This window comes from Cuculus canorus, chromosome 23 (genome assembly GCF_017976375.1).
Source record: "Cuculus canorus isolate bCucCan1 chromosome 23, bCucCan1.pri, whole genome shotgun sequence".
In the NCBI taxonomy this organism is placed as follows: Eukaryota; Metazoa; Chordata; class Aves; order Cuculiformes; family Cuculidae; genus Cuculus; species Cuculus canorus.
In genome coordinates this window covers 6,446,052-6,473,862 of record NC_071423.1, presented here as the reverse complement: position 1 = coordinate 6,473,862, position 27,811 = coordinate 6,446,052, and the positions used below count along the sequence as shown (strand labels likewise).

Here is a 27,811-nt window from a genome sequence, read left to right as displayed (position 1 = left end):
ACGGGCAGCAAGCAGGGACCCCGACACCCTGTCCCTGCAGGGCACTTACCTGCGCGTGTGGCCCAGCCCAGGGAGCCAGCAGGGCCCTGCCAGCAGCCCCGCGCTCCCCGAAAGAGCCCAGGGCTCCCCTCTACCCTGCCTGGGTCCTGCCAGGCTGCAGCTGTGGGCAGCGGTGCCCTGGCCCCGCTTTGCAGCCTCCCCATCGAGTGGCACCGACATGGAGCGCCACGTCGGAGCTATTGCTGTGCGAGCAGCTTCCCTCAGCCTCGGAGCTATTACCTGTATCGTATTTTGGCAAACGGTCCCAGGATTCAAGCAGCTCCTCTCCAGTCATGTGGGAGCAGGGGTTTCAACATCTGCCCCGCTCTGCATGGTCCACCCCTGTCCTGTATCACACGTGCATCCCACTGAACACCCTCCTCTATGCACGTGGAGAACGCGAAGGCTGGGAGAACCCACGGGGTGCAGCGTGGTGGGGATGCACGCAGAGATCCCAGGCTGCTCGTGGCACCAGGAACTGCCGTGGCAGAGGGAAAGGACAAAGGGTGTCCGTGCGGAGGGAGAACAGAACACGGGTTTATTGCCTGATTTGAAAGAGGGGTGAAATACTGGGAGAAGCTCCATCCCCTCCGTGCGCTGGCCCAGGCTCCCCTCCAGCAAACCCCAGCGCCTGCCGGGTGATGGTGCATTTGGTCTTCTTGTGCGTGTGACAAGGGTGGCCTGGACATGCGTGGAGGTGAGAGGTCCTTCTTGCCTGCCTGCATTCACAGCACACCTGAGGGAGAGGTTCCTGATACAGCCGTGCCTGGGGGCCTTGAGGGAACCAGGCTAAGGGGCTGAAGCAGTTATGGATGAGTTGAAGTTCAACCAGTGCTCCCAGGGAGCTGGAGCCATGGCCTGGACCACATCCTCATCCATTCAAAGTGCATTGCAAGGGAAGGCAGGAGAGGAGAGGAGGTGTCGGGGAAGAAGCCTGCTCTCCTCCGTCACGCTCCTCCGGATTGTGCCCTGCTGGGATCCCTGCAGCCAGAAGCTCCCACAACCCCACTCCGCTGCTCTGATAAAGTGCATCCTCCCTGCTGCGTGCCAGCCCAACACGTGGATGCTCCCCACACCCTCAGGACAAGGTGAGACCCAGCCTGGACACTCCTGGCCCCACATCACATCATGACCAGGGTCATCACCAAGGGGTCCTGCCCAGCCCAGCTCGGTGCCTGTCTTACCCCGAAGAGACCGTCCTGGAGAGATGCCCGCTAGTCAACAGGCTGGAGCAACTCAGCCTTGCTCCACCAAGGTCTCCCCAGAGCGGGGGAGCTGCGCCCCATCCCTCTGCCATGCCAGGGCAGAGAGAACCCCTCAGGTGGCCACCTGGGCAGTGGAGGGGCGATAAATGCCCAGTGCTCGGCCCAGCCATGCCCGCCTGCTGGGCTCAGTGCAAACGTGTTCGGTCCCTTTGCATTTCTCTGTGCCTTCCACCGTCTTTGGGATTGTCCTCGCTGAGATAGAAGGTGCAATCGATGGCCGTATTTTGGTTCCTCAGCTCCATTCATGCCTTGGGCACCACTGAGGGTGCTTTCACCTGGCTCACGGTCTCTGTACCACCAGGTGCCCATTGCACTCAGTCGGCACAGCCCCTTTGTGCCAACGCGTTCACTCACTGGCTCTGCTTGAGTGCCAGAGCCCTTCTCCGAGGCGCCGGAGGGGGATGAGGGGTACCTGCCCCATGACCCCCACTCACCACACGCCTGCCCAGTTGGGGAACACGGCCTTTCTCCATCTCCAGAGCTCACCTCTGCCCACGGTGGCCGTGTACCTGCTCAGCCGGGACTCTGCAGCCCACGTGCTCAGTGGCGCAGGAGGGCCAGGCTGTGCTGAACCGTCCTGGAGGTCCTGGGGTGCTGCCAGCTGCCCCATCCCAGACAGGCTGGTCCGAGGAGGCACCTGTGGAGCTACCTGCCCCAGCAGTGTCCCTCCGGCCACGCCGAGACTGGGCAACCTGTCCCACAGGGTTCCTCTGCAAGCAGCAGAGACTGGGCGGTGAAGGCATCTGCTGCAGCGTCCCTGTGCATGGGGCACACGGGTGCCTTCTGGGGGTCCCATCTGCTCCACACGTGGGCCATCGTGAGTCTGTCTCGTCCTGGTCCTTCTGGGAGCAGCGGTGGCTGCGATGGCACAGAGGTGTCCCAGGAGGCACCGGGTGCAGCGCTGAGTGGGAAGCTGGACCCACCACGGGAGCTGCTGTGCCAGGGAGCAGACAGGAGGCAGGAGCTGTGCAAAGCACCTCCTGCCCACTTGGGATCCATCCAGGAGAAAACCCTCAGCCCAGCGACACCTGCCCTGCACTGGGCGAGGCTGAACTCGCCACAGCCCGAGAGCAGAATGGAAGTGGAGCGCTGGTCCTAGCAGCCGCATGGACTGTGGAGATGGAGGAGGGTGCCAGCCTGCAGCTCCACCATCCTCCTGCCTCCCTGTCCATCCATCCTCCTGGTGACAGAGCAGACACGGGGACCGTTCCCCACTTGGCCACGTGCCTGTGGCTTTGCTTGGCAGCGTTGTCCCCAGGAGGCTGCAGCCCCCCAGACTGGCAGGGTCCATCACAGAGCACAGCACAGGGTGCGCAGTGAGGGAAGATCCAGGAGCCGAAGGGCATTTTGTGATGAAGAGCGATAAGTCAGACAAGAGCTCCTGGGGAAACCCCTGATGCTCAGCATGGAAAGGTCACCAGGACACATCCTGCTTCCAGACCCTCTGCGCAGGAGAGTGCTGCAAGCTCCTCGCAGCAATGCTGCCCAAGTGGGGGAAACCCCCCCTTGCTGAGTGCCCAGCGCTGCCGCCAACCCGGCACCTGCACCTGCAGCCCCAGCATGAGCCAGGCAAAGCAAAGAGCAGTCTCCAGGATTTCACCGAAGTCTGGCATTTGCCCTGAGATCCCCTGCTGCTCCGAGACAGCCGGCAGCAGCATCTCCCAGCCTGCGCTTGAACCGGGGCCAAGCGTGGCAGGATGGGGCCGCGTCCGCGCTCACTGGAAAGCGGTGGGTTGCCACGCACACGGGTGACCAGCGCAGCCGCAGGGCACAGCAGTGTGTGCAGACGCCCCCCGCCAGCTTGGGGCTCAGCTCGGTTCCTTTGGAGAGCCAACCAGGTGCCAAAAATGCCTTCCCTCCACGAGCGGAGTGGAGTGGGACGTGACGTGGAGGAGCCACTGGAGACGCTTGCCAAAAGGGATCATCTCCTGATAGCAGTCACAAAGCACAAAGCCCTTCTCGGTGCCAGGGGGGCCCAATGCAAAGAAGCTGCTCTGAGATCTCACCTGCCTTCCAGTTGTGGCACCGCTGGGAGCACCCTGGGCTCTCACCGCCTCCGTGCGCAGCCTGTGCTGGGTGAGGCTCGTCCTCCCTGTTCTGCTGAGGAAGCTGCGGTTGTGCCGGAGGAAGAGGCGTGAGGAGCGAGACGGTGCAAGGGAAGGGCTCAGGGTCAGCTCTTCTCCTGCAGCAGAGGCTCCAGCGACGCCACAACTGAGCCCAGCCCTGCTTTTCATCTGCTGGGCACTGGCAGGCTGTGGGGACGTAAATCCTCCTCATTCTGGGCATCACTTGAAGGGAGCAGTCACTTCTTGCCGTGTTGGTTGGTTTTATCCTCTTGGCTCAGACCCTGGAGACAACAGGGACTTGAGAGGCTCCCTAAGGTCTGAGAACACTGCCCTGTTCCCAAACCCCACCACGTCTCCAGGTTTGATGATCCCGTCTCTGAGGATGGCATCAGAGCAGAAGTCTGAGACGGATCCCCAAGTCCTTCTGTCCCCGGTGACTCCCTTTCCCGTCCATGCAGAGGGTTTGGAAAAAAAAAATAAGAAAGAAAAGGAACAAGGGGGGAAAGAGGGGGTTATGCAGAACAAAAATGGGGATGCAGCAATTTCTGTGGCTACAGAAAACACTAAAGCCTTGTGCAACTCAGCCTATTGCATCTTTGGGCTCTTCTTTGTGCTGACACACGTGCTGCTGGCCAGGGCGAGGCGCAGAGCTGCTCATCCGTGCTCTGTAGGCATCTCCTCCAGCTTCAGCCCCAGGGCATTGCCCCGACTCCTGCCCGGAACAGTCGGCTCCTCTCAGCCTCTCTCGGGTCCCTGCGGGACCATCCCAGTGTCCCAATGTGTTTGGTGGAGAAGGGCAGCGCCGGGCAGGGGTGCCAAGAGGGACCCCAAGCTCTGTGAGGTTCAGCAGTCCTGGAGGAGAGGGTGGCACATGCCAAGGCTGTACAAAACTTTCACAATGAAGAGTGTGTGGCAAGGTTAAAACAGTTCCGAGATGTCTCAAAACCCTTCTCGACTGAGCCAGGCCTGGCTGGCACCTATCGACACCTCCGCCACGGTCTGCGACCTGCTAGGAGCACCGTGTCCATCCGAAGAACGTCTCCTGCAGCAGTCCAGGCCCAGGAACGGCACCGGGGCCTCTTTATCTCTCTGATTTGACTTTGTACCTGAGGACCAGGTAAGCCAGGAGCCGCAGGATGACGAAGAAGATGCCCAGGATGAGGAAGTCCAGGTAGAGCTTGGCCTCCTCTACGTCCAGCTCCTGCAGGATCTTGATGGGTTTCTGGAAAGGGCAGAAGTCCTCGAGGCACTCCAGGTCCTCACGTTCCATGGCGTAGATGGTGAGAATGACGCCCTCAAAGCCATACCTAGGGCAGAGCACACCATGAGAACCACCGCATGGCCCAGGTACCTCAATCTCTCCCCAGCCCGTGGGAGGCCAGGGCAGGGAGCTTGTGGTTGGGTCCTACCTGACATAGGAGACGTACGAGCTCCACTGCAGGTAGGTCGGGATGGTCTTGAAGCTGACGAAGAAGCCCGAGAAGAGCAGGACAGGGATGGCAGTGACAGGTCCCACAAAAGTGGCCACCTGGGGAGCAGAGACCACTGGGTGTCACATCCCCATCCCCGGGTACAGAGCCTATGGCACCCACACCTCTGCCCGGGGACAACGCTTCCCTCCACTCTTCCTTATCGTGGGACTTGCAAGTCCCTCCTCTGTCTCCACAAGAAAGGCAACGCCAGGACCGCAACTGACCTGGAGGGACGTGGAAGCAGCTCCGATGAGAAGCCCGAGGGATTGGGCCACCAGGGCTGTGGCGGTGGCCAGGGCAGAGAAGAGGAGGAAGCGCGTGGCTTCAGGAGGCTGTCCCGTCATCCAGTACACGATGCTGCAGTACGCGATGGGGCAGATCACCTGGAGAGGGACACAAAGCAAAGAGACCGCTTTACTGGACCCATGGCCATCCTCACCCCACAGAGGGCTGCGGGGACCCCTCAAGGCCAGCGTGGGGTGTTGGGGTAGCCGGGCAGTTGGCTGTGCCAAGGAAGGCACATCAGCATCAGGATGTGGCCCTGGCAGCCAAGAGGGAGAGCCGCGTCCTGGGGTGCCTCCAGCACAGCACCGTGCCGGCAGAGGGAGGGGATTGTCTCCCTCTGCTCCACACCTTGAGCGCTGGGGGCAGATTTGGGCACCACCGGATAAAAAGGATCTAAAGCTACCGGGGAGTGTCCAGAGGATGGCATGGAGTTAGTGAGGGGTTTAAAGGGGAAGTTGTGTGAGGAGCAGCTGAAGTCGCTGGGTCTGTTCAGGCTGGAGAAGAGACTGGGGAGAAGAGACCTCACTGTGTGGTCTGCAGCTTCCTCTCAAGGGGAGGAAGAGGAGTAGGTGCTGAGCTCTTCTCTCTGGACCAGAGGGAATGCAGGAAGGTGCCAGGGGAGGGTTAGGTTGGACATTAGGAGAAGGCTCTTCTCCCAAAGGGTGGTGGAGCACTGGAGCAGCTCCCAGGGAAGCAGTCACATCTCCAATCCTGACAATATTCCAGAAGCATTTGGCCAACGCCCTCAGCCCCACGGTGTGAATGTTGGGGTTGTCTGTGCAGGGACAGGAGTTGGACGGGATGATCCTTGTGGGTCCCTTCCAGCTCAGGACATTGATTCTATGATTCTAACCAAGCCAAAAGCTCACCTGGAAGGGCACATCCGCCATGGTCTTCGCCAGATAATACGCTTTCAGGCTGTACCAGTAGTTCAAGTGCTCTCGCAGGAATACAGACATCTCCTGGGGGACTGTGGGGAGACAAAGAGTCAACAGCCAGCGGTGCCCTGGGCTGCCCCTGCCCCGGCGCAGGCAGACGCGGTGCTGCCCTGACCGCGAGCAGCCTTGGGCGCGTGCTCAAATCCTCGCCAGGGAAAAAGGACAGGGACCGATGTAGGAACTTTCTGCGTGGAAAGGTCAGCTTGGCTGGGGATTATTTTTAGGCAAACTTTTTGAGGAAGTGAAAGAAGGTGAAGCAGCTGAGAACGAAGCTTTATAGATGCTTTCTCAGCAAAAAAACCCCTCCAGCATTCTGCTTTGAGCTGGAAAGTACGTTATGGCGAAACATCAACCTGAAAGAGGGGAGATGGAGATGAGATCTTAGGAAGAAATGTTTTCTTGTGAGGGTGGGGAGGCCCTGGCCCAGGGTGCCCAGAGCAGTGGTGGCTGCCCCATCCCTGTAGGGGTTCCAGGCCAGGTTGGATGGGGCTTGGAGCCCCTGATCCAGTGGGAGGTGTCCCTGCCCATGGCAGGGGGTGGGACTGGATGGGCTTTGAGGTCCCTTCAAGCCAAAACATTCCATAATTAAATAAAGGGAAAAACTGCAATACTTAACCCGAAGTTTCCCCCTCTCCTCTTGTTTCCGCTCCTTCATCCAGCTCATCTGCCCTCCCCCAGCACCCAGCAGACACAACCCCACACAGCCGGAACATCCCACTCTGCCCCAAGGGTTGGGAGCAGCAAATGGGGGTTGGATAGGGGAAGAAGCTCCTTACAGGTGAGGATGGTGGGCATCAGCGCGGCGAACATAAGGAAGAGCATGGAGAAGAAGAGAAAGCCAGTGTTGTTGAAGACTTTGCCGGCGTCGTTGCCAATGTGCAGGTAGAGCAGCCCGATCAGCACCCCGATGCAGATGTGGGACATGAACCGCAGGTGGGTCAGCACCTGCAGGTAGAGAGGGTACAGGGGCTCAGTGAGGCAGGGAGGCGCTCCAGGAGCAGAGGACAGCCTGCCTGCTCCTCAAGGGTGAGCCCCACTCCAGCTCCCATTCAGCTCCCACCTCTGCCCGCTCCCATCCCTGGCCCAGCCTCCCCTGCCCTCACCGTGTCCCTTAGGATGCAAATAAAGGTTCTCTTGAAGAGGATGCAGAACTGGGTTGAAGTGCTGGTGGCAAACGTGTGGCTCTCGATGTGGTCCACGTCCTGCAAGACCACAGACATGGATCAAGTTGACAACGTGGGATCCTTAGTAGGATGGCACCCAAAGTCTCCCACGGTGCCCCTTTTGAGCTCCCCTGGTGAGAACAGGTACTGCCGGCTCCGCACACAGAGCTGCTCCAGACAAGCGGAGGCTGAACGCCTCCGTGCTCCCCATCGTGGACAAGGGGCTGAAGGCATCACAGAATCTCCGTGCGATGTGGGACAAGGGGGACTGAGGTGCCTGTGGGTGGACACCCTGTTGCATGCCACTCCCCATCATCTCAGGAGGTTCCTCTCACCCCCGCTCACCGTCACGCAGTGTGCCGGGCACGATGGATCTGACTTGTCAGGGCTGCTCTTCTTCTCAGCCATGGTGCACATGCCATTCTGGACGGCGCGGAACAGGACGGGGTTGAGGTCTCCATACTCTCCTGAAGCCACCTCGATAACTGTGGAGGAGAACAGGGCCACCCAAGAGGTGCTGAGCCAGCCTTTGCCATCACTGCTCTCAGTATGAGCAGACCATAACCCCGTGGAGCAGGGAGGTGGGAACCCAGCGCAACCTCCACCCCATGATGCTCCACCTCACGGCAGAGCTGCCCAGATAGCGCCTAATGGGGAGGATATGAGCAGCCCAGTTTCCAGGGCAGCCCTAGGGAGTGCCAGTCAACCCCTTGGGCTTGGACACTGGGCTTGGACACCCTCTGGCTCCCCACCGTGTCCCCACAGCTGGGGCAGGGGCACTCACTGAAGTCAGCAGGGTTGTGGTATGTGGGGCAGTGGAGGCCAAGACCCTTCAGGTAGGGGATGAGGTTGGTCACGACGCCTTTGAAGATGCACTGGCCCTGGCTCAGGATGTACAGCTGCAAGAAAAGGGTGGGAGATGGTGGGTGCGGAGCAGCCAGAGGCACAGCCCTCTGCTCCCACCCACCTCGTTGCCCTAAGGTGACACAGGACACCCTTGCCAGACCCCGGCCATCAGGGCTGTGTGCCGCACAAGCCCGAGGTCAAACGCCTCCCCCTCTCACGGCCCCTCTCCTAGGTCTTGGGGCCAGAGGGACCCCGCGTCCCAAAGAATCCAGCCCAAACCTTGTCAAACATCTCAAAGAGCTTGGCGCTGGGCTGGTGGATGGTGCAGATGATGGTGCGCCCACCCTGTGCCAGGGACCGCATCAGAGAAACCACCTGGAAGCAGGAAGCACTGTCCAGACCGCTGTGGCCATACAGGGTGGGGTGGAGGAGAAAGAGACAACAGAGAGAGAAAGGGATAATTAAAAGGGAGAGCAGTACATCCTAAAGGTGCTGCCACTTGCCTCTTCTTGCGGGAACCCTCCTCTCAGACTAATGGAGAAGAGCATCCCTTTGCATCCTCTTCTCAGACTGATGGAGAAGAGCAACCCTTGCAACCCCAGCCCTGCCATCACCCAACCTTCTTGGAGTCCTGGTGGGCACAGTGACATCCCACCCTCAGGTCCCACAGCCCTGCTGTGCTCCAGAGGTTGTCCCCTGGCAGGCGAAGCAGAGCTGAGCGTACAGTGCTGGGCAGCCCTGGCTCCTGCAGTCTCACCTCGTGGGCTCATCGAAGAACATCACCGGAGGGTTGTTCACCAGCTCGAGGGCGATGGCCAGGCGCTTGCGCTGCCCCCCTGACAGCGAGATGGTGCGGGTGTAGGAGCAGTCCAGCAGCCCCAGGGCTGTCAGGATCTCATTCACCTGTGAGACAGCCTCCTTCACCACAGGGTCTCCCACCCACGGACCCTCAATCCATCCCCGCCACCTCCCTTCAGAATCTCCATCGCGGGGAGCCCCTCAGCATCCCCTGGTCCCCTCAGGGCTCTTACTGTCCCCATCTTGGGGGAGATGAAAGGGTCTGGACCCACTTTCCTCTGCACTTACCAGCTCCTTCTTCACCTCCTGCTTCTCACTCAGCTTCAGGTTAGCAGAGACCTGCAGAGAGAGGGTGAGCAGGGAGACACGACTGTCAGGGGACAGAATCAGCTGCGCTGTGGCCCCATCCCTGCCCGGCCAAGCGGTGGTTCAGGACGAAGGGAGCAAGAACAGAGCCCTCGGAAAAGCCTGACGTCAGTGTGGGCTCCACGCCCAAGGACTCGATGCCCAGGTTCCCGCATCGCTCACCATCATAGCCTCCAGCACGGTGAGGTGTGGCAGGAGCATGTCATCCTGCATGATGTAGCAGGACATCTTGCGGAAGGTGCGCAGGTCCCGCGGTCGGCCGTTCACCAGGATCTGGCCCTTCATGCCGGTCTCCCTGCAGGAATGAGGCGTGGGGAGATGTAACACAAGGCTTCAGCCCCAGCCCTGCTGGCTTCCCCCCAGCCTCACCTGTAGCCAGCCAGGATGTTCATCAGGGTGGACTTCCCGGCGCCGGAGGGCCCCATGATCCCAATGAGCTCCCGCTGGCAGAACTTCCCCGACAGGCATTTGAGGAGAGTCTTGTACCCTGTACGGAGAGAGTGGAGGGGGTTCGGCTGGAGAAGGCGTGGCTGCCCCATCCCTGGAGGGGTTCCAGGCCAGGTTGGATGGGGCTTGGAGCCCCTGATCCAGTGGGAGGTGTCCCTGCCCATGGCAGGGGTGGGACTGGATGGGCTTTGAGGCCCCTTCCAACCCAAACCATTCTGTGACTCCAGAGCAGCAGTGCTACAGGGACTGTGATGCACCGGGAGGATCTCAGGACCTCCGTGTGTCACGCCAGGGGCTGCATGTGCCTGGAGACCCCATCAGCACCCCGAGCCTTGAGCCACACGGACTGTCATTTCCAGCACAACCCCTGACCCTTGGCTGACGCCTGCCCAAGCGGCTCACGCCCTGGATCACAGCAAAGAGCAGGGACATCCCTGGGGCAGAGCGCGGAGCTGCTGCCATCGGTCCTGGGCACACGGTCAGGTCCCGGTCCCTGGGGATGGGGGGGATGGCGAGGAGCAGGGGAGCCCGGGGAGCCCGGCTGGTGCCTTCATTGGCATTCACGCCGTGACACCCGGCAGCAGCCGCTGCTAATCAGACCTGGAATTATCTCTGCTTTAAAGGCAGCTGATTAGCATTTTCTGGCAGAAGGAACATGATGTATCGGGAGTAGGGAACAGGCACAGCCTCAGGCTCTCAGGAGCTGCCCCCAAACGCAGCCCTGGCAGGACAGCAAGGGCACACGGGGTGCGAGGACCACGCTGATCCACGGACCAAGTCTGAGCATCTCCCTGTGTCCCCTGTGCCCCGTGGTGGCAGCTGGTGCCGGGCAAGGGCAGCACACCCACCCCCAGCCCACAGGAGAGCACAAACCTCAGGGTCAGACCAGTTTATGGCTCGAGTGCCACCCTTGGGGGCAGCCCCTCTGCCCTGTGCATCCCCAGGACAGGTTCTCCAGCAGCGCAAGCTCCCGGTTCCTCCCCTGCACCCCTCAGTCGGGTGCCCTATACCCAGGAGCGAGCCCCACTGTCCGAGGGGCAGCGAGGGAAGAGCAGGGGGCTGTGCATGGTGACAGCAGAGCGAGCATGCCCAGCAGCCCCCCCGGTGCATCCCAGCACCACGCACACAGCTCCGGCACCGCGCATGCTGCTCACGTCGGCGCCACTGCAGCTTGCGCAGCGGTTACTCGCGTTCATTGACTGCCAGTAACCTCCTGCTTCAGCAGAGCGGGGTAACCCGGCCGGATCCTGGGAGCTGACACCAAAGGCACCAGGAGCTCCCAGCCAGCTCCTCCACCTGTGTCTGGCCTGGGGGGAGAGGGCAATCCCTGCCACGGCCACCCCAGCACCCCATGGCTTGCTCTAGCTGGTCCAGCTGCCCACGCCCGTCCCCCTCCTGCCCTGCAGGGCACTGGCCCGGTGGCAAGCAGCCGCTTCCCAGGACTCCTCCTGGGTGCTGCAGCACCTTCTGCCCTGGGGAACCCACACTCGTGCCATGGCTCATCCCGGGGTGCTTCCTCAGCTTCCCAGTCCAACAGGGACATCTCATACAGAGGGATGTTGTGACTGGTGCCACTGTCTTCAGGTACCTCAGCTTTCCAAGATGCTGAGCCTGGTTTGGGATGGGGACAGAGGCTTCATCCAGCGCGCCTGGCTGTCAGGGCATCCCCCCGAGCAGCCCCATGCCCTTGGTTTGCTCACCCCCGCCCCCCGCTCACCCCTCGTTGCCTTCAGCCGCTGCAGATCAGCTCCCCCTCCATCTCACGGGGCTGCCTGATTGGCATCCCATTAACTTACAGAGCTAATTAAAGCAGACTGCCACCCACCAGCCACCATCTGCCTCCCCTCCCTGAGCTCTTGGCCGGAGTCACACACACAGGAAAGGGTACAGTGCCCTCAGCTGCACGAGGCACCGCTGGAGAGGGAACCCCCTGCAAACCACAGGTGTTCCCCTCGCCCGGCTCTGAGCTGGGGCAGCGCTGGGGCTGCAGCCGGCGCGTCACCCGCAGCCCTCAGACCCCAATAACAGTGCTGGAGACAACCACCCAGCCTGGCTGCCCCCCAACCAGGAGATCTGCCCCACCTCCACCACCACAGTCTCCATCACCAGGGACTTCCCTGGGCTGCATTCTGCGTCCCTTTGGCCGTGCGCAGCAGAGGTGCGCAGCAACCGCCGTGGGGCACGAGCCTGCCCCGCGGGCACCAGGCAAGGACAGGCGGCCAGAGCACGGGTGCAAAGAGTGGCTGGTGCTCCTTCAGACCGCGGAGCCTGATGTCCCGACCACCCTCAGCCCCACCACCACAGGGCCAGTGCCTCCAGCATCTCCCGCTGTGGGTCCCAGCGTGCAGCCCTGCGGCCACGCACTGGGACGAGTTCCGAGCCGAGGAACGCGGTGCCTGCAGAGGGCTGCCTGGCGCGGGAATTGGCATGGAAAACAGGAATCCGGCACAGAGGGAAAGGCTGGGCACCTCAAGAGCTCAAGGCATAGGGAACGGAAGAGGGATGCGCTGGCCCTGCAGGTTCCCTCCCCTGCCCTTCCCCAGCCGGCAGATCCTACCTCTCTTCCTCCACCAGGAACCTTCGCGCACAGAGTAGGACAGGTCGATGAACTCAATGTTGACGGCCGAGCGCTTCGGGAGGTGGGAGAACCTCTGGGCCTCGGTGATGTGGTTCTCCACCTTCTTCAAGTGGGTGGTGAGGAGCGGAGCGTCTGGAGGGCTGGCGTGGCACACCGTGTCCTCCAGGGCGATGGAGACACATGCGGGATCCATACCCTTCTCCGCCATCCTGCTGCTCTGTGGGAAACGCGCAGGGATCGGCTTGCAGTGGGGCAGGGACCAGCCCACAGCAAATCCTCTCACACCCTTTCCTGACGGCTTCCTGTGATGCACTGCCCAGCTGTGGCACCCACAGCTGGATGGATGGATGGATGGATGGATGGATGGATGGACGGACGGACCCAGCCAGGGCAGCCAAGCTAGCACCAAGGGGCTCTCAGCAAGGAGCAGCTGATCAGCTCCCCGGTCAATAATTGATGCACCTCCTGCGGCTGGTCCGGCGCTGGCAGCAGACCTGGCAGGCTCTTCAGCTCCCCCAGCCCCGCTCCCGTCCACTATGGTGGGTGCAGGACAGGAGAGGGGAGAGCTGATGTCCTGCCCTCGGTAAGGATCACGTAGCTGTGCCTGGATGTCCCTAAAGGCTCACCAGGAATTACCCCTGCCTGGCCACAGCTTGAGGGACGCAGGTATTGGGTGCCAAGAAAGCAGACTATTCCAGCGAGTTCCTTGGACAAAGCAAAGCCGTGCCTCGCCCCGGCTCCTGGGGCAGAGCCCTCCTGGCTAGATCCGACCCTCAGCTGGTGCCCAGGGTGCTTGTTGGGACTGACTTCATAGAGCAAGGAGAAGGGCCTGCTGCTGCCCATCCTTCTCTGCCTCCCTTGGCTTATTTCGTCTGATAAATAGGTGAAATAAAAATGAAATAAAAATGCTCCTACCAGCACACCTCGAGAGCCCAGGCCGGTACCAAAGTGGGGCCGCAGCACGATGCCAACGCAAACCCTCCGACACGCACCCACCCGAACGCCGTCCTGCTGAGCAGCATCCTCTGCCCGCAGTCCGCCCAGCGCCCGCATCCCCGCTTGGCTCGAGGGCTCTGCGGTGCTGGGGGGATGCTAAGCCAAGCAGGGTGGGGAGCTCGCTAAGCACAGCTCCCGCTGCAGCCCCACAGAGCGCGGATGGATTGGGGATCGGCAAAGGGAGCCCGTGCCCAGCACCCACCTTTCCTCCAAGGTTGGGGTCCCTAACGCTTTGCTAACCTACATTTTGCTGAGGCACCGGTGCAGACGGCTCCTCGCCGCAGCTGCAATGCACACACCATCCCCCGGAATGGGAAGCCGGCTTCACAAGGAGCTGCTCCCAGAGCTTCCCAGCCCTCTGCTCAGCTCAGACAGAACCCTTTTTTAGGGGCTGGAAAAAAAAAACAGCCCCCGCCCTAAGGAAGAATGGGAAGGAAGGATGCAGCACCCCAACGCTCGCATCCCCATCTCCGCGAGGTCTGCGGTGGGTTTGGCACCCCTGGGGTGTTGGATTCCAGAGGGAACAGGGCTTTGGAGGGCCACCAGGCACAACCCACCCTCGGGCTCACCTTGACTCCTCCGGCCGGGCGTTCCAAGGAGCTCTAAAGCCCCGCAAGCCGCTCTTCCCGGCTTAGCGCATCCCCGAGGCGATGGGTGGGGAAGGCAGCTTTGCCGAGGATGCTCATCCTTCATCCCGGTTCCCTGCCTCCTCCCTCCATCCCTGCCACCCCCTTCCACCCCCGCCTGCCTCCTCCCTCCCTTCCCACCCCACCCCCCCTCTCTCCATCCCTGGGGTCTCACCTGGCAGCTCGGGCGCTGCTCCTCCTCCTCCTCCCCGCTCCGCAGACAAAGGGGTGATGCCCAAAGAGGGGGTTCGGGGGGGGTGGGGGGGCTCAAAGGCAGCCGATCCGGGCTCAGCACCGGGAAACGAGGTGGGAGCTGCCCCCGCGGGTCCCCGGCGGGGGTCTCCTCCCCATCCCAGGGCAGCGCTGGGCAGCAGGGGGGCTCTGTACCCCCACCCCTGCAGTGCTTTGCCACCCCCCTGTGCCTCTATCCGCCAGCTTTGTCCCCGCTGCTGCTGCTGCTGCTGCTCGGGGCGGGATGGGCTGCCCAGGCTGGCAGCACAGCCAGGCAGAGAAAATCCTCTTAAAGGGACCAGCCTGATTTCCTTTCTCGTCCTCTCCCATCCGGCATCCTCAGCCCTCAAGCCCGGGGGCTGCCAGCCCTGCCCCCCCGCAGCCCCCCAGCATCCCTCCCTGCTGGGCACAAAGGGGCAGAGCCCATCCCGCTCCCCCATTTCCATCCCTCTCCCTCATTTCCATCCCGCTCCCCCCCCTCCCAGGTCATTTCTGATCCCCCTCAACCCTACCCTGACTTGGGGTGGGGGATACACCCCAGTACACAGCCACCGCAAGGGGTGAAACTGGGGCTGCACAGGGTGAACTGGGTCCGCAACAGGTGAAACCGGGGCTGTAATGAGCGCAACTGGAGCCATAGTGGGTGAAACTGGGGCGGTAATGGGCGCAACTGGGGTCATAAAGGGTGAAATTTAGGTTGTAATGGGTGAAACTGGGACTGCAATGGGTGAAACTGGGGTCATAAAGGGTGAAATTTAGGTTTTAATGGGTGAACTGGGACTGTGATGGGTAAAGAAAGTGGAGTTCATAAAGGGTGAGTTGGGACTGCGATGGGTGAAAGTGGAGCAGTAATGGGTGAAGAAAGTGGGGATGGGTGAAAATGGGGCAGTGATGGGTGAAGAAAGTGGGGATGGGTGAAAATTGGGCAGTGATGGGTGAAGAAAGTGGGGATGGGTGAAAGTGCGGCAGTAATGGGTGAAGAAAGTGGGGATGGGTGAAAGTGGGGCAGTAATGGGTGAAGAAAGTGGGGCCACAGCACGGAGGGCTGCCTGGAAAGCTGACACCAGGCACCAAAATCCAGGGCTGGTGGGATCACATCTGGCCACAAAGGACAGGACTGTGCCCCCTCGCCAGGGCTCGGTCCCCACCCCAGCAGCCCGTCCCGGGGGACCCACCGTGCCCCCCACTCTGCAGCACCACGCCTGGCTCCGTCCTCGCTGTTACTCACACCTCTCACCCACCACAGCACTTAAACCCGAAAGACATATGGAAATGAGTGGCACTAACGAGAGTATTAATTAAAAACCCATCTGTTGAGCCAAGGAAAGCTTTCCCCTCCCACGTCCAGCCTTGGGCTGGGACAGAGCTTAGGATGGGGATTTGGCTCCGTGGAGAGCAGGATGGAGCCAGAGGCTGGGTGAGGGCACAAAGAGGTCATCACGGAGCCAGCTCCATGTGGAGGTCTTAAGTCATATCCTCATGGAGCAAAATACATGCCAGTCCCACCCCTTTGTAGAGAATCATAGAATCATGGAATGGGTTGGGTTGGAAGGGACCTTAAAGATCATCTAATTCCCACCCCCATGCCATGGGCAGGGACACCTCCCACTGGATCAGGGGCTCCGAGCCCCATCCAGCCTGGCCTGGAACCCCTCCAGGGATGGGGCAGCCACCACTGCTCTGGGCAACCTGGGCCAGGGCCTCCCCACCCTCACGGGGAAGAAATTCCTCCTTAGGTCTGGTCTAAATCCGCCCCTCTCCACCTCACAGCCGTTGGCCCTCGTCCTGTCCCTATGAGCCTTTATCAAAAGTCCCTCCAGAGAGAGGAGGCGCTGGGCTCTTCTCCCAAGTGAGAGGGGACAGGACAAGAGGGAACGGCTTCAAACAGCCTCAAGCTGCGCCAGGGGAGGTTCAGATTGGATATTAGATAGAATTTCTTAACAGAAAGGGTTCTCGGGCACCGGCAGAGGCTGCGCAGGGAGGTGGTGGAGTCCCCATCCTTGGAGGGGTTTAAAAGGCAGGTAGATGAGGTGCTCAGGGATGATTTAGTAGTGGACAGGTAGGGTTGGAGTTGATGATCTCAAAGGACTTTTCCAACCTAATGGTTCCATGACTCTACGATCCAGTGGGCTGACTCCCACCCCCAGGACACTCACCGTTCCAGGGCTCAGCCCAGGCCCCCTCCGCGCAGCACGAAGCAGCCCCAATTCCCTGCAGGTGGGCACAAGCAGGGCTTGGGTGTGAACCTCTTGGTGCTAAAGCTTTTTCCTTCTCAGCTGCTCACGGCTGGGTCGGGAGCTCCTCAAACCAAACTGGTGGCCATAGAACAACGAACAACTGCTGCAGCATCCTGCTCTGGAATCGTTCCGAGGTGGAAGGCCAGCAGGGATGGGAGCCCAGTGGCCAGAAAGGCACAGTCCGCATCCCTCTGGCCCCCAGCTAGGATGTTCCTACAGTGGCCTTGGGGCAGCCGTGTCCCCGTGGTGGCTCACGTGCTCAGGACGGTATCAATGGCAGAAGAAGCCGTCCTGGTGCTCTCCTGCACGCCCGGATCTCCAGAGACAGAGCAGGAAACAGAATCTCTCTGCACGACTGGAAAACCGGTGTGATTTCCTGTAGGTATTTTTAATCACCCACTGCGACGCTGCTGGTCCTCCTGCCCCCCTGGCATCATACGTGCTCCAGCCCACCTTCTCCTTCCCTGGGGGAATAAGAATCCTGGCTTTTCCTTTGCTGCTTCAGAGGGCGCCAGGGCAGTTCCCAGGGAGGACAAGGCTGTTCCCCACTGGAGCCGGATCCCCAGTGTCAGCACAACGCAACCACTGATCATCGCCCCACTGAGGGGAGAATAAAGAGTTTGAGGAAGGGAATCTAAGCAAAACCCCACTCCTGAGAAGCATAAGCAGAGGGCTACAAGGGCCATACAGGCTAACAGTCCCCGTGGTAGGCAGCGAGAGCCCAGAGCCCCAGCTCCCTTCTCAAGCTCCTGGAAGGAGTCATGGTGCACCCACACCCCAGGGCTTTTTCTCCAGCTGCAGGATCTGCTCTGCTCATGACACCTCCCATACAGCTCCTCACTCATCTTAGCTGCAGGGCATCGGCCACCACATCTCTTTGTGGCTCCAAAAGAAGACCATGGGGAAAAGGGGCTCTTGGGGCAACACTGTAGACCCTTGGAAGTGGGCAAACCAGGCCATGGGAAAGGCTTTTTATCCAGGAGCTGAGACCTCCCCACACAGAGCTGGCTCCCAGGGAGGCTCGGGGCAGTTTCTCCCGCTGTAACACTCCATTCTTCGGCTCTAGCCAGGCAGCAGAGCAGGGACAACGAGCAGATCCCACACTCCAGCTCCGCCTGGAGGCTGACAGCCTTGGGATGGATGGAGCTTGCGGAAGGAGCACCGCGATGGAGATAACATGGTGAAGGCAAGAAGACAGCCAGGGTGGAAGCCTCCCTCGGCACGGTGCCAGTGGTCACAGTGATGGTCCAGCTCTACCTGAAGGAAGCTGTAAGGACAGCAAGAGCAGCAGGTCTTGAGCTCTGTGGCAGCTCCCACAGCCTTCCGCTCCAGCCCTTCCCATGAAAGAGTGAGGCAGACTCTTACCAAAGGTGGGCAACTGCTACCAGGAGCCACCACACGGGACGTGGCAGTCGCACTCGCAGATGTCACAGCGCAGGAACCAGCGGGCCCAGCCCGAGCGCTTGGTGACGCAGGCGGAGATCTTGATGCAGCCACGGTTGAGGAAGGCTCCCAGGTGGGCCTGGGTGCTGCAGGACGAGGAGCACTCCCCGGTTATATCCCGCTCGCTGATCTCGATCCGACCACGCAGGCAGATCCCTGCAAGAGCACGACTGGAGTGTGTCACAGGGTGTCCATCAGCCCTACAGCAGGCTGGGGGGAAAGGGGGATGGGAAGCATAGAATCCCAAGGTTGGAAAAGACCTTTGAGATCATCGAGTCCAACCATACCTGTCCACTACTAAATAATGTCCCTAAGCATTGAACGTCCCGGTCTTTTAAACCCCTCCAGGCGTGAGAACCCTTTCAGGGAAGAAGTTTCTCCTGATATCCAACCTGAACCTCCCCTGGCGCAGCTTGAGGCCATTCCCTCTCATCCTATCCCAAAGTGGGGGATGTATCCACAGCCCTCCCGCTCACTCCCCATGCAGGCGGGTCCCCCCGCGATACTCACGGAGGCAGGTGGGCTTGGGGGTCCAGCGGCCGTCGGACTGGCAGGCGCTGGCCGGGTCCCCCAGCAGCAGGAACCCGGGCCGGCAGCTGTACCGCACCACCGAGCCAACCCACCAATCGTTGCCGTACACCACTGAGTTGAAGTCAGCTTCGGGTTTCCCGCAGTTCACTGGGAACAGGGAGGTTCCTGAGGGCAGCGCGGGGCCATCGCCCTGTGCAGCCTGCTCGGCACAACAGCAGCCCAAGCAGATGCGTCCAGAGAAGGCTGTAGATCCTGGGAAGGATCTATGGGTGCCCCAGGCTGCATCCATTCATGGTCCCAGGACCAGGCTGCTGGGGAGACTCCACAGACACATGCGCAGCACGCAACCCGCCCTCCCCGAGCCCTGCAGCCATCCCCAGGCCGCCCCGTTGTCCCCACTCTGGCTGTACCTCTGCAGAAGGACTTGTAGCCCAGCCAGCAGCAGCTGCCGTTCCCACACTGGCTCCTCTTCAGCTCCTTGTGCTTCCCCTTGCAGCCCCCCATGCAGATGGGTGCCGTGCCAGACCAGTAAGTATCCAGGTCTCCTGGTGCCGCAGGGAGCAAGGCAGACAGAGCAGAGTTGGGCTGGCAGCCCTTCCCACCAGCTCCTAAGCCCTCGGAGACACACGCAGAGGTGGTACAATCCCAGCTCATCTCAACCCACCCTTTGATTCCCATTATGGTGAGGGGCACATCCTCTAGTGGCTCGCAGCTCTTCCAAAAGCCAAATCCTGCTTTCCCTCACACCAACACAAGGACAGGACAAAAGCTTGGTTCACAGCTGGGGAAGACCAGTCCAGCCAGGTGCCAGCAGCTCTGGGCCACCCTGTAAGCCCTTCTTCCCCATTACCTTCTGGGTCCTCGCAGGAGACCAGCATGGCCAGCGTGGCAAGGAAGAGGAGCCCCAGTCCCATAGCACGCACTCTGCCCTCCTCCCCTTGCCCTGCAAATCAAAGGCCCCCTTCTCTGCTTGCCCGGGAGAAAGTGAAGTTGGTTTCCATACAGAGAGGACAGGAGATGCTGTAGGACAGAGAGGAAGGGAGGAGACATTCCCCTTAATGCCAATCCTCTCCCCAGCAGATAATCTCTGGCAGATTACCCTCCCTGGACCCGGTGTTTAAAGGGACAACTCCTCCCAGCCTTGTGCTCGGGTCGTGCAGGAGCGCTGCAGGCACAGCGGTGGCTTTGGCAGCAGAGTCCCACATGTTGGAAAGAGCCAAAGCTGGAAGTGCTGCGAATGCAAGGCTGGCAGGAGGCCCTTCTCTCGAAAGTATCCTTGGCCCAGGTCTGCCAAGTACCAGGGAGCAAGGGCTGGCACGGCTGGGAATGGCCCAGGGACATTGCATGACCTTAGAGCAGCTTCCAGTACTGAAAGGGGCTCCAGGAAAGCTGGGGAGAGGCTCTGGATCAGAGAGTGCAGGTGGACAGGATGAAGGGGAACGGTTTTCAGCTGAAAGAGGGGAGATTGAGATGACATCTGAGGAAGAAGTGTTTTGCTGTGAGGGTGGGGAGGCCCTGGCCCAGGCTGCCCAGAGCAGTGGTGGCTGCCCCATCCCTGGAGGGGTTCAAGGCCAGGTTGGATGAGGCTTTGAGCAACCTGATCCAGTGGGAGGTGTCCCTGCCCGTGGCAGGGGGGGTGGAATTGCATGGGCTTTAAGATCCCAACAGACCCAAACCACTCTGTGATTCTACGCGCACACCCTCCCCCTCCCGCCCCAGGGCAGTAAGGTGCCAAGTGTCCCTCCAGGACACTTCTTCTGTCCTCACCAGAATCTCTTGCCGAACAGCGAGCTGGCTCTGCCCGCAGCCCAGGCTGATCTCTGTATTCAAACCATGGCCTTGAGGCAGCTGACAAGGCACACCCTGAAGGAGGCAGCAAAAATCAAACCTGCATCGTGACAGAGGGGAGCAACCATGCCAAAGCTAAACTTGGCCATCAGTGCTGCCTCTGGGGACAGGGAACACCACATTCTTCAAGGTAGTACGAGCTGCACCAAGTGGCAGCATGAAGGACATGTCACGAGATGCTGGGAGCTGCCCAGTACCCACCTGCCATACTGCAGGCTCCAGGCACCCCTGTCTCACCCTCTCCCCACAACGTGCCACAGCTCACAATGACAGGGTTGAAACGGATCCCAGACACTGTCTGGCATGGCAGGACGACTTTTATTTGTCTTGCCGAAGTAGACTTTGCCCAACCAGGAGCCCAAACCCCAATGTGGGGAGGAAACCCAGGGCAGGACAAAAGCAGGAAGCTCCCAATGCCCCAGCGCTGAAGGGGAGCGGCAGCCTGTAAGGAGCAGCACCACCAGCCCTCTCCTCCCAGAGATCAGTGCAGTGAACGGCAACAGTGGTGCAACCACCATCAGCACCAGCTGAGCTGTGCAAGATGATGTGCAGGAAAGTGCTGATAAAGGCGGAAGGAAAGCATGCCATCCCTGGGAGAAAATTATATGGATTGGGGAGAACAAATCCGCTAAGGACATCTCCCCAGGGAAGAGGTTCCGGCCGCAGCGTCTGCTCTTCCCTGCCTGGGAAGATCCCAGGTGACAATCAGGCTCAGGAAGGGCTGATAATGCCACCAGGCAGCAGCAGGGATCACATCACAGCAAGTGACCAAGAGGGGAGACCTGCATCAGGACAAGGCCAAACCTCCTGGAACTGAGACAGGCTCGCTAGTCCCTAATCCCCCAACGGAGGAGACGGCTCTTACCAGCTCAGATCATTTGATCCACAACTGAGAGAGTCCTGTCCTTCCCTTCCCCCTCTGCTGACCAGAATCGGCAGCCAAAGAGGCTGGGGTAGCCACAGGGGAAGCCAGCCAGCTGCAGGCAGGTGAAGACAAGCTCAACTCTCTCCCCACAAGCACTTCCCAACCTCCCCCCACCAGTACATCCCACAGAGACCCAAGTTTTCCATGGGCAGAGAGGCAGGTGAGCACCTCACACGATCTGGATGCCCAGCTCCTCAGCTGTCTTCTGCAGACGGTCCATGACGTTCTCCTCCAGCTCCATAGCCAGCCCGCTGGGTGCTGCCACCTGCTCCTCAGAGGATGTGCCGGCCATGACATAATACACAGTCTCGCTCTCCCCGTGCTCGTTGGTCCGGTTCACCACACGGATGATGGGGTTGGCTGGGGTGCCAGCTTCTTGCTCCAATGACAGCGCTGCTCCCGGGAAGGCACTTGACCATGCTGGCTCAGGGTTGTCAGCAGAGCACGCTGCTGGGCGCAGCGGGGCTGCTGGCAGCTCAGGGATCCTGTTTTCCACCAGGGGAGCCTCTGCCGGGCCCTCCAGAATGATGCCCTGGAGGTTGCCCTCACCCTCAGACAGCACCACACACTCAGCTGAGCCATCCAGCGCCTCCCCTCGCTTCTCTCTGTCCTTCAGTAGTTGCTCCGTGAGCTCCACGCTCTCGTAACGCACCAGCTGCAGCCTCATGTAGCCATCCTCGTGTTCCTTGTACCTGAGCAGAGACGGGCAGGGGTGACGGAGCCAGCCACAACGCAGCCCCTTCCCAAGAGCAGCAGCCAAGGAATGGGCACTATATCCTAGGTTCCGATACCCAGTGCTATACGGATGATACTGGGCAAGCAAGGTAAAAGCTCTTTAGCCCCTACCCCTAAAAGCACATCCATGTGGCAGCTTCTGAACTTCCTGCCACACCTCTACTATCTCTGAAGGCCATCCCCTTTCACCACTGCTTCATTGGGCACACGTGGAAGTCCATCCTCTTCCCCTCCCAGCTTTTAGGCTCCGGAAACCCTTTGGAGCTTCCCAGAGGATGCAGCAGAGACATCTGTCAAGAGACAGATCTGCAGCAGTTCCCTCTAGAGTGGGACACTTGGACCTGGCCCTTGGCAAGCTCAGAAACATCCCACCAGATGTGCTGTGATGGCACCACTGCTGCCCTTGCCCCTAATCTCTGACCCAGTGCTGGAGCTGCCACCCAATTCTGCTGGTGCTGTGCCAAACCCCACAGGATGCTTGCTGCCCTGTGCCTCCCGGTCAGTCAGAAACAGGTTCTGAGCACACTGCAGGCAAGCACCAGAGCCCAAACACTGCCAAGATGCAGGATGGTAGTGAAGAGCTAAGGATGGGCAGTACCTGAACCGAGGATGCCCCGAGGGCCATTTGAACTGGTGTTTCTTCCTGAGGTGGACAGTAAGGTTGTTTCCACGCGTGAAGCACTTGTCACAGACATGGCACTTGTACCGGGGCTCTGCGTCACCCTGAAGGGCAGAGAGAAGGTGAATACCCCCGTGAGCCCAATCAGAGGGCCTGGCACCCACACGTATGTGTGGAAGGAGGAATCAGGTTCTCTGAGAGGACTGGCATAGAATCATAGAATGAATCATAGAATCATTGACACAACACAGGATTGTATCAGCAAGACAGGAACACAGCCTGACCTCACACTCCTACAGCCCTGGTCAGCCTGGGGCACTTCACAGGATTCCAACTTATTTCCTTATGCATCACAGAACGGTTTTGGTTGGAAAAGAGCTTTAGGATCATTGAGTCAAATCATCGATCCAGCCCTGCTAAGTCTATCTCACTGTTCCCTAGTCAACATCTGCTCATCTTTTAAACACCTCCAGGAATGGGACCCATCCACCTTCCTGGGCAGCTTCTTCCAACGCTTGACAACCCTTTCAGTAAAGAAATTCCTCCTAACATGCAATCTAAATCCTCCCTGGTGCATCTTGAGGCCATGTTTCTGTAAGGCACTTTGTGGTTCTCAGTCTCACTAGGTGTGAGCGCACCATGAACAGCCCTCCGCTCCCTTCCCACCTCATGGACTTTCCGGTAGTGCAGTTTGATGGAGCAGAGGGAACGTGCACTGAAGCTGCAAGCCTCAAACTCGCAGCGATACGCCGGCTCTTTGCTGTGTGTGTCCAGATGTTTCCTCAAGTCAATGAGATTCTTGCAGCTAAAAGGAAACAGTAAGGGAACAAAGCTGAACACCACGCAGCATGCGCGCGCACACTTCTGGGTGCTTCCAGTCTGAGAAGACAAGAAAGCCCTGGGCCTCACCTGTAGTCACAGTAGTCGCACTTGAACGGCCGCTCCTCGCTGTGCCGAAAACGGATGTGATTGCGCAGGGAGGAGGGCAGTGGGCAGGTCATGTCACACAGAGGGCACTTGTAATGGTTCACTGTGCAAAAGGATGGGTGGGGAACATAAACATAACGCAGAGGAGAGCGCAGAGCCTCAGCTGGGAGAAGGGGCTGTCACTCACCATGGTTCCTCATGTGGTCACGGAGCAGCCTCTCTGTGGCAAACCTCTTGGAGCAGTGAGAACACTGAAACCTCTGCTCTGCAGCATCGTGGCCAGGGAGAAAGGGGAGGGGGTGGTGAGAAAAAGAGATCAAAGCACAGACAGCAGCAAGTAAGAAAAAGAGATAGTTAAGAGAAGCTGGGAACGCTCCTCTCCAGGCTGAGACAGCAGGCACTGACTACAGTAAACAATTACCGCCCACAGTGAACAATTTCTTCTTAATATCTCATCTCAATCTCCCCTCTTTCAGCTTAAAACCATTTCCCCATATCCTATCCCTGCGCTCCCTGATGAAGAGCCCCTCCCCAGCTTTCCTGTAGAAGCCAGGCCGCTTCCAAGCACACTCCTACCCTTTGTTCGCAGGCAGCTCTAACAAACCGACTGCTCACAGCCCTCTCCTCCCACGCCCACAGGAGCTTACGGTCCAGCGCAGTCTGACGGCGGATATGGTCGAAGAACTTGGTGTTGTTGGCAAACATCCCCCCACAGGTAGGACAGGCCACCACCTTCTCCTGCGTGTGGCTGCGCAAGTGCTCCCGCAGTTTGCAGCGGCCCTTGAAGGTGCAGTCACAGTCTAAACAGAAACAGGATGCCATTAAGATCCTTCACACATGGGTCACGGATCAACTCCCAGCTCCAAAAAACCCACAAAGAAGGGTCAGAGCAGGATAAGATCACCAGGGTACAACCGGCACTGGCCCTCCCCACAGCAAGCAGCTATGGCAACTACACACAGGAGAGAGAAATTACTGCAAATATTAAACTGGAGCCTTTTCTTCTAGGTAACAATTCAATATAAATGAAAAAATCAATTTTAAGCACTCAACTGGATCCCCAGAAAGAAATTCTACAGGAATATTTCACCGCTAGGACCATGCATGGATATTTTTGAAGCTCAAGAGGCTCCGTGCAACCCTGGCAAGGAGTGCAGGGTACAACACGTGAGATCCAGCCCTGTGCAAAGCTCTCTAGAGGGCTTGCATGCACCCACTGACCTTTCCACCCGCAGAGAACCACGTGGTTCTCCTTCCCTGCTGCCTTGTACTCCGAACAGAAGCTGTGATCCTCCACGTGCCGATAGAACCACTCGGGATTGTCAAAGGATCTCTGTTGGGGAGCAGGGGTGGACAGAAGAGGGTGAAAAGAGCAGGATGAGCTGACGTCAATCAGAGCACAACAGATGCTTTCTCACAGCTACAGGTGAGCTGAGGGCATAAGCAGCTCGCCCTGCCTCGGCCACCATGTCACACACAGGAAAGGGATACCGGGCCCCCTGTTCTCACCTCGCAGTACTCCCACAGGCACAGAAAGTTCTCCTGGATCTCAGGGATGATATTGCGGCTCTGGATGTCCAGCTGGCAATGGCTCACATCTGACTGGCTCTGCAGGGCCCGCAGCCCCCACTGCTTCAGCTTGGTGTGGTAGCAGTGGAAATAGACGTGGCGGATGAGGTCAGCTGAGCTCTCCGGGGAACAGAAACCACATTCCTGCCACAAACATGTATATTCCTCTGCAAAACAAACAGGAGATACACAGGTCATAATGATCTGATGGAAATTCATAGAATCATGGAACGGTTTGGGTTGGAAGGGACCTCAAAGCCCACCCAGTCCCACCCCCTGTCATGGGCAGGGACACCTCCCACTGGATCAGGGGCTCCAAGCCCCATCCAACCTGGCCTGGAACCCCTCCAGGGATGGGGCAGCCACCACTGCTCTGGGCAACCTGGGCCAGGGCCTCCCCACCCTCACAGCAAAACATTTCTTCCTCAGATGTCATCTCGACTGCCCCTCTTTCATCTTCAAACTGTTCCCCATCATCCCATCCTTGCACTCCCAAGGAAGGAGCCCCTCCCCAGGCAGGAGCTCCTCAGGATGGTGGCGGAAGCTGCTTGCTCCTCATTGAGCAGTTCCCTCTCATCCCAGAAGGTCATTAAGACTGGTAGCTCCTTACCAAGTGGGTCCACCTCATCCTGGTGCTCCCCGGGAAGGTGATGCTGCAGATGCTGGGCCACGTGCTCACAGAACTCTTCCATCTTCGAGGCCACATAGCTGCACAACTCCCACTCGCACTGCAGCACCAAGGCGCCTTTGCCACCGGGCTTGGCGGGCGGCATGTTTGGGGCAGCTGGCCCCGAGGGGCAGAGAGGGGGCCCCAAGGGCTCCCCTCACCGTGGCGGCCACCACAGCCCAGAACTGGTGGGTGGGGAAGCAGGAAGAGCAGTAGGAAGAGCCCCAAGGAAGCAGGCAGAGCCCCAGAGAAAAGGGTGGGGAAGCAGGAAGAGCTCCGGGGAAGTCGGTGGGGAAACAGGCAAAGCCCTGGGGAAGGAGGTGGGGAAGGGGGGAAGAGCCTCAGGGTGGCAGGTGGAAAAACAGAAGGGCCCGGGAGAAAAGGGTAGGGAAGCGGGGAGGCAGGCGGGGAAACAGGGCAGAGCCCCAAGGAAGCCGGCAGGGAAGGAAGTGGGGAAGAGCCCCGGAGAAGCGGGTGAGGAAGCAGGGAGAGCCTTGGGGAAAAGGGTCGAGAGAAGTGAGGCAGAGCCCTGCAGAAGTGAAGAGAGCCTCAGGGAGAAGGGCTGGGAAGCAGGAAGAGCCCTAAGGAAGTGAGCAGGGAAGGACGGGGGAAAGAGCCTCGGGGTAAAGAGTTGGGAAGCAGGAAGAACCCCAGGGAAGCAAGCAGGGAAGCGGGGCAGAGCCTCAGGGAAAAGGCTTGGGAAGTGGGAAGAGCCCCAGGGAAGTGGGCAGGAAAAGAAGAGGGGAAGGGGCGAGGAAAGGAAGGGGCAAAGAGCCCTGGGGAAGAGGGGAGAGCCTTAGGGGAAAGGGTTTAGAAGCGGGAAGAGCCCCAGGGAAGAGGGCAGGGAAGACAGAGGGGAATCGGGCAGCGAGGGAAAGGGGGGAAGCAGGCAGGGAAGGGGTGGGGGGGGAAGAGCCCCGGGGAAGCAAAGAGAGCCTCAGGGAAAAGGGCTGGGAAGCGGGAAGAGCTCAAGGAAGGCGGGCAGGGAAGGAAGGGGGGGGGGGGGGGAAAGAGCCTGGGAAAGCCCTCGGGAAAGGGCTGGGAGGCGGGCAGGGCCCGCTCGCCCCGGCCGGCACCCCGCGCACCGCCCCCCAATGGCAGCGCGCAGAGCAGCGCCCGTGCCGGACCGACGGGAAACGGCGCCCGCGCACAAAGGTTCCGGGTCAGCTCGGGACAGGCCCGGGGGAGGACAGCCGTTGGAAGTTTGCAAGGCAGGGGTCGGGAGGGGCTGCACGGATGGGGGAGGCTTGGGAGAGGGATCCGGGCATCCCGGGCAAGGACCGAGTACAGAGGCCGTGGGCACCGCAGCTCCTGCTGTGGCATAATGCAACAGATTCCCTTTAGAGTCATGGAACGGTTTGGGTTGGAAGGGACCTCAAAGCCCACCCAGTCCCACCCCATGCCATGGGCAGGGACACCTCCCACTGGCTCAGGGGCTCCGAGCCCCATCCAACCTGGCCTGGAACCCCTCCAGGGATGGGGCAGCCACCACTGCTCTGGGCAACCTGGGCCAGGGCCTCCCCACCCTCACAGCAAAACAGTTCTGCCTAAAATCTCATCTCAATCTCCTCTCTTCCAGCTGAAAACCACCCCCCTCATCCTCTCCCTTCCCTCCCTGATCCAGAGCCCCTCCCCAGCTTCCCTGGAGCCCCTTTCAGTACTGGAAAGCTTTCCCTTCTCCAGGCTGAACAACCCCAACTCTCTCACCCTGCTCTTGTACAGGAGGTGCTCCAGCCTTTGGATCGTCTCCGTGGCCTCCTCTGGACTCATTCCAACAGCTCCATGTCCTTGGACATGGATTTCATTACTTTAGTCATCAAAGGAAAGACGGATTGAAACGGCAGTTTGAATTAAGCAGATGTATGTCGACCGTTACATCTGCTCTTCCAGGCTTTTATAACACAAAATAGTGACACAAGCCTCAGAAAGTTTGCTTTGGCACAGGCAAACGCCAGGCTAAAACCAAACGGGATGGTGTAAAGCACGGCACAAAGCATGCCCTGCCGATACACAATTGCTCCTACAACTCCTGTCACGCGCGCTGGCAGCTTTCCTCTTGATCAGGAACGGCGAGTCCGTGCCCAAATTCAATAAATGAGACAGAAAATCTGAGGCAGGTGCCTTTTCAAGTGAAAATGTAAGGTAAGAGATGGATCTCGTCTGAAAGAAGGCTGGCTGGGTTTTTATTTTCTAT

The 27,811-nt window shown here is 59.7% G+C and overlaps 2 protein-coding genes across 7 annotated transcripts; both read right to left on the bottom strand.

Moving 5' to 3' along the window:
- Positions 1–216: 216 nt before the first annotated feature.
- On the bottom strand, positions 217–14,353 carry ABCG4 (ATP binding cassette subfamily G member 4). Of its 5 annotated transcripts, none has more exons than XM_054086926.1 (15): positions 14,061–14,353; positions 12,243–12,480; positions 9,608–9,725; positions 9,401–9,533; positions 9,161–9,211; positions 8,832–8,977; positions 8,354–8,477; positions 8,013–8,127; positions 7,574–7,713; positions 7,169–7,267; positions 6,842–7,010; positions 5,997–6,097; positions 5,067–5,225; positions 4,780–4,898; positions 217–4,677 (listed from the first exon to the last, which is right to left on the bottom strand). In XM_054086926.1, exons 2-15 carry the CDS (start codon positions 12,469–12,471, stop codon positions 4,452–4,454), a joined length of 1,929 nt encoding a protein of 642 aa, XP_053942901.1. In that variant the 5' UTR covers positions 12,472–12,480; positions 14,061–14,353; the 3' UTR covers positions 217–4,451. The 5 variants fall into 5 exon arrangements, with proteins under 5 accessions (XP_053942901.1, XP_053942904.1, XP_053942902.1 ...); XM_054086929.1 differs by having other exon boundaries at positions 12,243–12,475; positions 14,061–14,129; XM_054086927.1 differs by lacking the exon at positions 14,061–14,353 and adding an exon at positions 13,829–13,974.
- Positions 14,354–17,825: 3,472 nt separating this feature from the next.
- On the bottom strand, positions 17,826–26,271 carry HINFP (histone H4 transcription factor). 2 transcript variants are annotated; one of them, XR_008453429.1, is made up of 11 exons: positions 25,561–26,271; positions 24,891–25,117; positions 24,603–24,714; positions 24,029–24,181; positions 23,569–23,646; positions 23,364–23,484; positions 23,121–23,259; positions 22,434–22,558; positions 21,269–21,792; positions 20,095–20,190; positions 19,377–19,777 (listed from the first exon to the last, which is right to left on the bottom strand). XR_008453429.1 is itself a non-coding variant. In XM_054087095.1 (10 exons), exons 1-9 carry the CDS (start codon positions 25,721–25,723, stop codon positions 21,270–21,272), a joined length of 1,641 nt encoding a protein of 546 aa, XP_053943070.1. In that variant the 5' UTR covers positions 25,724–26,271; the 3' UTR covers positions 17,826–18,872; position 21,269. The 2 variants fall into 2 exon arrangements, 1 of the variants encoding a protein (XP_053943070.1); XM_054087095.1 differs by lacking the exons at positions 19,377–19,777; positions 20,095–20,190 and adding an exon at positions 17,826–18,872.
- Positions 26,272–27,811: the final 1,540 nt, after the last annotated feature.